Here is a 10,000-nt window from a genome sequence, read left to right on the forward strand (position 1 = left end):
TTAATGGGCACAGAGTGCCACGGTACCTTGTTGGGATTGCTGGCCGTAACGATCCAGACACACTGCGAGTTACTCTCGTACTGGATGGGGAAGTTGGGCGACGTGAACGTGCCCGAGGGCCCCTGGAGATTCGAGCCGCAGGTTTTCACTGCAAGGGAAGAAGAAAAGAGAGAAGAAGAAGAGAGTGAGAGATATGGAGAGGAAGACAACTCGGAGGGGGGTGATTAGGAGGAGAAGGATGAGAAGAGGTAGAAGAAGAAATAAATAAAAGAAAAAAATAAGGAGGAGAACGAGAAGACAAAGACGAAGAAGAAGAAAAAAAGAAAATGAGAAGAAGAAGAAGAAGAAGAAGAAGAAGAAGAAGAAGAAGAAGAAGATAAAAGAAGAAGAATATGGAGAATAAGTAAGTAAGAGAAGACAAACTAAAAAGGAAGAAGAGGTAAGGAGAAACCTAGGATGGACACATCAGTTATCTCTGCTGTGGTAAGATATGGAAATTAATACAGAAAAAAAAGAGAATAGAAAAAAGCAAAAAGATGGGTTCGGAGGATAATGGATTAGCAGAAAGGGGGGCTTTATCAGTTTGAGGGGATCTCATCAAAAGAGTGGCTGGGGAAAAAAAACACCACTGCCAATTTTCTGGGGACTGCTCGCCTGAATTGCCTACTGTATTCTTTTTTTCTCTGCATCGGCCCGATATCGTTATCTAATGCAATTTGCCATTATTCACCCTGTGAACCCACCCACCACCCACCACCATCCTCCTCCCTCTCCTCCTCCTCCTCCTCCTCCCTCAGCCATTCCATTCCATTTACGCCGCTTGGCAAATCAGAGTTTTGAAAGGGCTGTCTCTGTGAATCAGCCCTTCACTGTGTGGAAGCATAGAAAACATGAAAGCAAATGCAAACAAAAAACAAAAAACAACATCCAAATCCCTCTGTCATGAAAACAACACAGCATTCTCGGCACCCTCCGCTCCCTCCCCTCTGCTTTGAAATCCCCCCCCCAACATCTGTTACCCTCTTTGTTTTTTATATTTATTTATTTGTTATCTTTCTGACTTTTGTCTCCTCTCTCTCTCTCTCTCTCACACACACACACACACGCACGCACACGCACGCACGCACGCACACACGCACGCATGCACACACAGTGCTCTGGATTAATCAGCTGGCAAGTTAAGTGGCTTTCGATTACCTCCTGCGCCCAGTTGCCTGACAGTTCGGGGGCGGGCGTCCGGGGTGGCCAGGGCGGCCGGGGCAGAAGGCCCCGTTGTTGGGGCCTGTAATTGCCCCCTATAGTGTGCGTGGGTGTCTGGAGTCTGGACTCACCCTTGCAGACGGGTCTGTGGTCGCTCCAGGCGGCGAAGACCTCGGCCACGCGCTGGCACGTAACGGTCTTGGAGCCCTGGAGCACGTGGTCCCCGTCGCAGGTGAAGTGCACGCTGGCTCCGATGCTTGACATTAGTTAGAGATAACAAGCAGAGCAGAGCAGAGCAGAGCCGGTGGGGACAATCAATATGAGAATTCTCCACCACCGCACCATAAGCCCAACCTCCCCAAAGCACAAGGGGAGGCGGAGGTATACAATACGTAAACACACATGTAAGCTCACACACTCGTAGGCATTTAACCTTGCACACATTTTTACGAGAGGCCTCCCACACAAATTCAAAAATGTACACACTCGAAAGCCCACACGCCTGCATGCACGATCACACAAAAACAACTTCATGGCCAGAGGTATGCAAGCACACATTTATCTACACTTTTTCATACACAAACACACACACACACACACACACACACACACACACACACACACACACACACACACACACACACACACACACACACACAGCATATATGTATACACACACACACACGACTGCACATAATTTCAAAAGATAGCGGACTACATGGCGAGCCATGCACATGCCCACGGGGGGAAAGAATCATAATCATGGATTTTGCTGTCATGCGAATAAGCCTCCAGACACTTTGAGGAGAAACCTGCGGAGGATGACGGCCGCGGAGAGCCGCCTGTCTGCTCCGTATATACCTGAAGTCGGAGCCAATGCGCTTGCCATTCTCTGGTTCCCCTGGGTCAGGGCAATAATTGGACACTTGTTTTACACCTCCCTCGTTCACTGTAAGAAGGGGGAAGAGAAGATGTGAAGAAGAAGAAAAAGAGGAGAAAAGAACAGATGAGGATGTGTATTTGTTTATTTATTTATGTTTGCAGACATATTTTGTGGACTTCGCTATATATATATTTTTTATTGTGATTCGCCACTTGTGGATAGAAGTGCTCCCAAACTCCCAAAAGTCTGGAGTGTTGCTACAGAGTGGGAGCGACGGAGGCCGGGTTCGAACTGGAAGCCATCATGCAGCACGCATGAGTGCCCCGGCTCAAGCGCTAATAAGCCGCCCGTACAGCCACAAGTGCTCTGTTAGCCTCAACGACTAATGAGGAGGACTTAGCGGCTAATCCCGCTACGCTATTGTGCAATGGAAATATGCTCTCGAAAAAAATGATAATAGCTATATGTGTATACAAATACACATCATTAGCCAATTGCACTTTGTTAATTACCAGTAACAAGGTCGTAATTTGGAGGTCTTCACAAATCCAGAGATTACAAGGCCTTCACTTAAGACATATTTTTCTTATTAACCTTCGTGAGCAAACGACAAACGTACCTCATTAAAACAAAACTTTCTCTAAGCACGGATGTTTATTTGTTCGCTAACTAACTAAATGTTCCTTAGTAAAGACTCAGTAAATAAGTAACTAATGATGAATAAAACATTAACAAATGTTTTTATTATTAACTAAGCTTTATTAATGTTTTATAAAATATCTACAAATTATATATTCAAGATTTTACACACCTTATAACAGACTATTTTATTCATTTACAAGCAACTTGTAAATGTTTGATAAATATGAAATATTAACATAACATTTCCTAGTCATTTACAAGCATTTGTTTACATTTCCTAATCATTTACAAACGTTTGTTAATGTTTTGTTCATCAATAGTTAATTATTTATTACGTCTTTATAATGCTTTTTTGCATCCATTATTCTAAAGTGTTACCAATGTATTTTGTTGTTGTCATCTTAATATCACATGAGATAGCATCATTATAAAATACCATCGTACAACATTACATTCATTTAGGTGCATATCAATCATGAGTGTCTTAAACAAGATAGCAGGGGGGGTAAAACCTCACATGCATTGCATTGGCATTAGTAGAGGGATTAGCACAGTTTCAATGCAGTTATTCATACGAGAGCCATCCATCAATTCCTGGACAATTCCCTGTTGGAGTTCCTTAATGAACATCAGGCTGATGAAAGATTTCGCTCAGTAGCCTACTTGGGTGGGAGTATAGACTATACACGGCCATGCAGAGGATGACAAACCATGGTTAATGATCAATGGGGAAGCATGACTGGAATACAGTACAGTGTTAGCATGCCAGGCTTACGCACGAAGCCTATAAGGGCACGAGTGACGATGAATCATTCAAGGGTGATCATTGCGCACATTAGATGAATTGATGAGAAGGAGGGAGGTGGAGTTGGGCTGGAACGGCAGACTTATTATTACGGTATACTTACGCACATATGCAGTGCACATACAGTACGTAGACTTGCTTGCAAATTGCATTCTGGCCCGCCCCCTTTTTGAACCTATACTGTGGCCATCAAAACCAAATTATCCCCAGCTTTCCATTCAAGTGGACCTTGCCATTTCTTTTGCCACGTAGCAATATTACGCCTTCATATTCAGTCAGCCAGTCAATAGCCCCTACTCCAATAAAAAAAAAAAACGGAGCTGACAGAATAGGGTTCGTCAATAAAATGAAAACCGCACTTGCATGCATACTCCTCTAATTGAGCACAAAGAGATGAAGCTCCGAATTGGAACCCAGTAAATGAGGAGAGCCCTATTGATTTGCTCCGAGGTATTTGTCATCGTATCTGCCGTGGCGCTGTGGTGCGCTCAGGGACTTTCCGTGCAACGCCCCTGAAACTCACTCATAATTCATCACTCAGAAAGCCACGGAGCAGATACTGTGAAATGGAGGGCAATAAAATTTCTATCCCCCGTTGTAATTAAGTGTTGGAGTGTGGCATTGTTGAACACGAATGAATCACTTCCTCCTAACGCTACCACCAGCCCCCTCCTCCTCCCTCCTCCTCCTCCTCCACCCAAACCCCAACTCCAAATCAACACCTTATTATGACGCTGAACACAGGCAGCATGGTGTTGGAGAAGAGGGGGAGGTGGTGGAGGTGGTGGAGGGTAGTGGGTTGGCCGGTGTGTGGAGTTGGGCATCCGGCCCACATGCGTGCACAAATCATTTCAATAGATAGCCATCAGTCATGCACGGTCGCTCCCCTGGTCATGGCACAGCGTGGGCCCCCGATATAGGGGACACTGGTGACCACTGGAGAGGGGAGTGGGGGGGGCGTGGCGGTGAGATGGAGGGGGGGGGGCAGGGTGTTGGGGAGGGGTCGGGGACGGGGTGGGCTCCACGCGGCAGGGGCAGCAGGGTAATTACACACTGGCTGGAAGAGCATTCGCAACACCTGTGTGCCCTTCAGGAGGCGACAGACTGCTGTCCAAACCCCCGCGCAACAACGCGAGGCAGGCCGAGGGCGAAAGGGGCGTTTTGCTTTTCCTTTTTTTTGGGACGATGGGCAAACAGCGGCATACAGTGCAGCAGGGTGAGACGGGACCTAGTTAGCAATCAGGCACTGTTGTCTTGGTTGATTACTTTGCCTCATGAATAATTGAGAAGCGATGTATCTCTTAGTGAGAAAGAGTGTGCGTGAGAGAGAGACAGAGAAACAGACAGACGGAGAGAGAGAGAGAGAGAGAGAGAGAGAGAGAGAGAGAGAGAGAGAGAGAGAGAGAAGAAGAGAGAGAAATGAAGAGAGAGAAAGGGAGAGAGGCTGTGTGAGGGTGTGTACGTGCGTGCACGTGTGCATGTGCGTGCGCATTTGTGTGTGAAATATGTATGTATGTGTGTGCGTCTGAGCGTATTCATGCATGTGTATGAGCGTAGATTGTTCTACAGTACAGTATGTCCTTCAAAAGTAAAATCCCTGGTTTGTGGAAGGATTTTGCAAGCAACAAAACAGGGATACGAAAAAAAAAAGAAATGGCAAAAGACAATGGCCTGAAACGTGACTCAAATTGAAGACAATGGCCTGAAATGCAATAGATGATCATCACCACCACCACACTGGCAAAATGTATCTCGGAGGGCTAAGGCAACAAATGAAAGGATTTAAAAAGAATAAAGACGACTTACTGATCGAAAACTTGCTTGTGTTATCTCTTCCAGGTAATAACTTCACCCCTCTCGATTTGAAATCTCCTGATCTTTTCACTGGCGATGAAAACAGAATGTGCAGTTTGCGTGAAGCATGCTAATCCAGCCCATAACAACTTAGGAAATGCACAAATTATTATTATTATTGTTATGATCATTATATTGTTATTCGCACCTCACCAAAGACCCCCCCCCATCCTTTTTTTTGGAAGATCTTTTTTTTCTTTCAAAACCCATTCTCTTCCACAGTTGTACAGAGGCAAAATAAAATCAATTCTTTACATCTCACTGACTTTTATGAGAAGTTCAAATTGCTCCGACATAAACAAAGCATGATGGGTCCCGTATTGAGCTGCTGTACTTTGTGGCTATGTAAAATCAAGACGTATCGCGTGTCTAACAGCATCAAAGAGAGAGTAGGCAGGGGCAGCTGACAGGTGGGGGACAAATGGGGACAGATGTCCCGGTCCCACAGAGAGAAGGGGCCCAGAATTGGGGTTCCCATTACATTGTATGTATTGGGTGGTGTGCCCCTTTCAGAGGACTTTGTCCCGTGCCTGGCCAAAGGTGTCAGTGGCCCTGGCCTGGGAGGAATATTGCACAACAACATCCACCAAAGCTGGCCAAACAAAAGACAATTATTCTCTCAATGAGTCATATTGTAGCCGATGCAACTGCAGGCAGCGGTCCGCTACAAAACACTGGCTGAGAAAACTCTTCCATCAGTATGTTGAAGCATTATTAGCAGAATAGAATCTGCAGCTAAATCAAGACAAACATGATGTTGGTTCAACTTCTGACATGGTTGCCTCATTTTCTCAGGCAGGCTGTGAAAAAAAAATCCAATTAGGCAATTTCTCGTGGCGTTGCTTATCAGATGATTAATATTTAAATGGCTATCAATGTTCTCGCAGGTTTGTTGTGTCACCTTGATTAAACTAAATATGGATGTATGGCAAAAGCTATCAGGCAAATTTGAAGATTGATGACAAGACGACACTGTGCTATGGGAGGACTTTAATTAAATGACAACTACTTGGAGAAAAGTTACTTCACTGAGACTTTCTGCTCCACAAAATTTGATCTATTAATTATTGGAACTGTCACGTATAATTGCCTCATTCATTCATTTTTTTTTCTGCTCGCAGATTTCTCCAGCCAAAATGCCAAAAATGAAAACTTGTTTATCGAGCATCCACTCCAGTGAACCATGGGGAGAGGCTTTGTGGCAAGTACAGTAGAGTATCCAGCCCAGCCCAAGGGGTGCAACCACCACCCTCTCTCCTCTTCCTTTAAATCCCATACATCACCCGAGTGGTGGCTGCACATTTTTCAAGTGGCTGCCAGCGAGGTACATTATGGACCAGTCCAATGGGCTGCTGCATACCAGCAGCTGTTCAGCTAGACGGAACAGCAACGTTTCAACAGTGAAACAGCGATAGCTGACACAGTCATGGAAAAGAAAGGAAAATGTGGGTTAGCATGCAAAAAGAATCATTGCCAGTGGAGTGCCACTGACTTGTACGCTTACCCTGGTACTGAGCCGTAAAGCCTTTATGTCGATGATTGCTGTCCGTCACGAAATGCAGCCTTAACCAGTTCTTGGTGCTAACAATAGGCACTGGGATGTTCATGCCCGATAACCTGAAAGACACATAAAATGTCACGCACACCAATGAGTTATGATGGGGAGGAAGGCAAACGCTGCAAACGTACTGTACAATGCGGTGATTTAATGTGGTTTGTGGATATCTGATCTCTGTCGTCAGGCACACAAATATTACAAGATGTAATCAGCGAAAAGGGCACCTCGCATACGAAGCAGTTATGGCTCCCATTCCTTTCCCACAACACCCAACCCCAGTCCAGTCCAGTCCTTGCTCGCCAATGCATGTACTGTACATAACCAAGCATATCATGTGAAGACCGCTTTGTTTATTTGCCACAGCCGCGTGGAAATAACCAATTCACTTCACTGATTAGCTTGCCCATGCCGCTGAAATGTTGCATGAAAAGCTGTGGAACATGGATTTCCGAGAAGCCGTTTCTACGTTTCATGGAGTTGCGGTAATAACATGTTTTGTTGGCCTCGGCACTTGGCGCTCAGCAGTCTTTTTTTCCCCATGGCTTATATAAGATTATCTTTGAAACGCTGACAGGGCTGGAGGTGTCGCAGTCCAACAGCCTTCGGTGTGTGCCAGCGCGGCGAGGGAGTCTGTCGTGGTTGTCCAATATTTCTGCTTTTGACATATGGCAAAGATGCCTGCCTGCCTGCCTGCCTGCCTGCCTGCATGCATGCATGGATGCCTGTCTGCCTGTCTGTCTGCCTGTCTGCACTCCTGCCTGCCTGACTACCTGCCTGTCTGTCTGCCTGTCTGCACTCCTGCCTGCCTTCCCTCCTTTCTGCCTGCCTGCCGGCTTGCCTGCCTGCCTTCCTGCCGCCTGTCTGCCTGCCAGCCTGTCTGCCCGCCTGCCTGCCTGCCTGACTGTCTGCCTGTTTACCTATCTACCTGACTGCCTGTCTGTCGGCCTGGCTGCCTGCTTGCCTACCTGCCTGCCTGCCTGCCTGCCTGCCTGCCTGCCAGCCTGTCTGCCCGCCTGCCTGCCTGTCTGTCTGACTGCCTGCCAGCCTGTCTGCCCGCCTGCCTGTCTGTCTGACTGCCTGTCTGCCCGCCTGTCTGTCTGTCTGCCCGCCTACCTGTCTGCCTGCACCAAACAGAACAGAGCATTCTCTTGTCATAGACCTCCTGAAATACTCCAGAACCTTCCTCTCTCCCTCCTTCCCTCTGCTGCTCCCCTCTCCCCTCATAACACCACCATGATCCTCATTTCATGTCATGAGGCTTAATCGTGCCAGGGGGGGAGGGGCATGTGACGTGAGGCTCGAGCTGGTTGGCTCAGTGGCTGGCTGACTGGCATCACACAACTGCCCCCCTTAGGCTTGGTAGACTGATAAGGTGAGCAGTATGGAGACTCAGAGAAAATGGGGGAAAAAAACTACCAGACCTTGAACATGCCATGACAAACAGCCCTAAAACCATGAAACTGTCACTGTCCTGTCACAAAACGAGTGGGGAAAAAATGCTTTGGGGTGGTTATGGCAGGATGACACTAACTGCACATGTGTCCCCTCTGCTACATGACTTGACAGCTAGCTCCCCTGAAGAGCATCTGGATGGCACAGGAGGGCTTGACTTCTTCTCCCTCTGAGCAGAGTTCAACTGTGTAAACTTAATCGCACCACATTACCATCATGGAGGCAGTCAGAGAGAGCGCTTCCAAAGTACTCATGCTGAATAAAAAATGTTTTGGCGTCGTGTCAAGTCAAATGTATACCATTGATTTGTAATTGGCATTCACGGCATGCAATTTGAGATCATACCCATCATCATCATCAAACAGCATCTTGTTAAGCACAGAAAAGCTCAAATGTGTGTTGCAAAATGGAACACTATTAATTGAAAACACTCAAAAATTCTAGCAATATTTACTCGCGAGTACCTTGACACTAAATCCATACTGTACGAAGAAAGTAAATAAAAAGCCTGTTGGAAATGTTGCTTATTTACTGTCTACCTCAGAATTAGATAAGAGTGCCTAATCAGCTCATAGCTCCAAGTTAGCCGCTATCTTAGCCTGGCATAATTTGCTGGAAGTGGGTCAAGCCAATAGCTTCCAGGCTAATTGGTTTAATCAACTTCCGCTGAATTGGACTAAAAGGAGGGTTGTTGAGACCTTTTAAATGCTCATTTGAGAGGTGTAGGTAGGTACCCTCTTATTTAATATTGGGTTGAAGCCAAGACCACAACTAAATGGGAGCGCTTAAAGCGCTACATGTTCCCTGGGTGACATGTTCAAGCGGTGTCCTCTGTTCCCCAGTCATATGTACAGTGTATCTTATCAGTGTGCCTACTCATGTCCCAAAAGCTCTTCATCAGAGCTGTCACTGTGCACAAATAATTTATTACGCCCAAATCGACACAGATCTCACCAAGCTCACGCACTCTGTCCCATGAGTCCCAGAGTCAAACGGAGGGCAATCGCTATTCCGACATGCCGCTATTCCGACATGCCGCTATTCCGACACTTTTTAGGGATTAGGGTTAGGGTTAGGGTTAGGGTTAGGGTTAAGGTTAGGGATGTCGGAATAGCGGCATGTGGGAATAGCGGCGGACGGTGGAAAAGGTGTCGGTATTCCGACAATAGACATTAACGTCGGAATAGCGACCGAGTCACGTACAAAGTACCGACATGACACGTAACCGAGTCAAACAAAGTATCATCTCATCCATCCTGTCAAAAAAAAAAAGCTAGGCCAACTGAACTGAAAAAATAATGACAATGTAATGGATGGGATTATTCTGACCAACAAAGGCAAGGACGGTTGCAGCAGCAATGACACAGCAAGTGAGCTTTGCTACTGGCAGCTACAATAATTTGATAGCTACAGAGCATAATAGGGATTCTAGTCTGGCAAGCTAGACTATAACATGAAAACTGTAGTCTTGCACAGGGCTGTTCAAACTGCCTCTGCATGCTATGACCATTCAGAGCAACAGTGACTTACCCACCACAAAGACTTCAACAGGGCTACAAATTGACTTGTGATTGGAGGACTGGTTCAATGTCCTTTTGTGTCGCAC

The 10,000-nt window shown here is 46.3% G+C and overlaps 1 protein-coding gene across 1 annotated transcript in view; it reads right to left on the minus strand.

Moving 5' to 3' along the window:
* The window catches only part of csmd3a (CUB and Sushi multiple domains 3a), a 393,918-nt gene that overhangs the window by 306,545 nt on the left and 77,373 nt on the right, over positions 1–10,000 (minus strand). Inside the window, exons 6-10 of the mRNA XM_063199008.1 lie at positions 6,889–7,001; positions 5,337–5,414; positions 2,062–2,149; positions 1,332–1,456; positions 27–148 (exon numbers count right to left, since the gene is read on the minus strand). Coding sequence (XP_063055078.1) covers positions 27–148; positions 1,332–1,456; positions 2,062–2,149; positions 5,337–5,414; positions 6,889–7,001 — 526 coding nt within the window. The remainder of the gene's footprint in view (positions 1–26; positions 149–1,331; positions 1,457–2,061; positions 2,150–5,336; positions 5,415–6,888; positions 7,002–10,000) is intronic.

Source organism: Engraulis encrasicolus, chromosome 5 (assembly GCF_034702125.1).
Source record: "Engraulis encrasicolus isolate BLACKSEA-1 chromosome 5, IST_EnEncr_1.0, whole genome shotgun sequence".
Taxonomy (NCBI): Eukaryota; Metazoa; Chordata; class Actinopteri; order Clupeiformes; family Engraulidae; genus Engraulis; species Engraulis encrasicolus.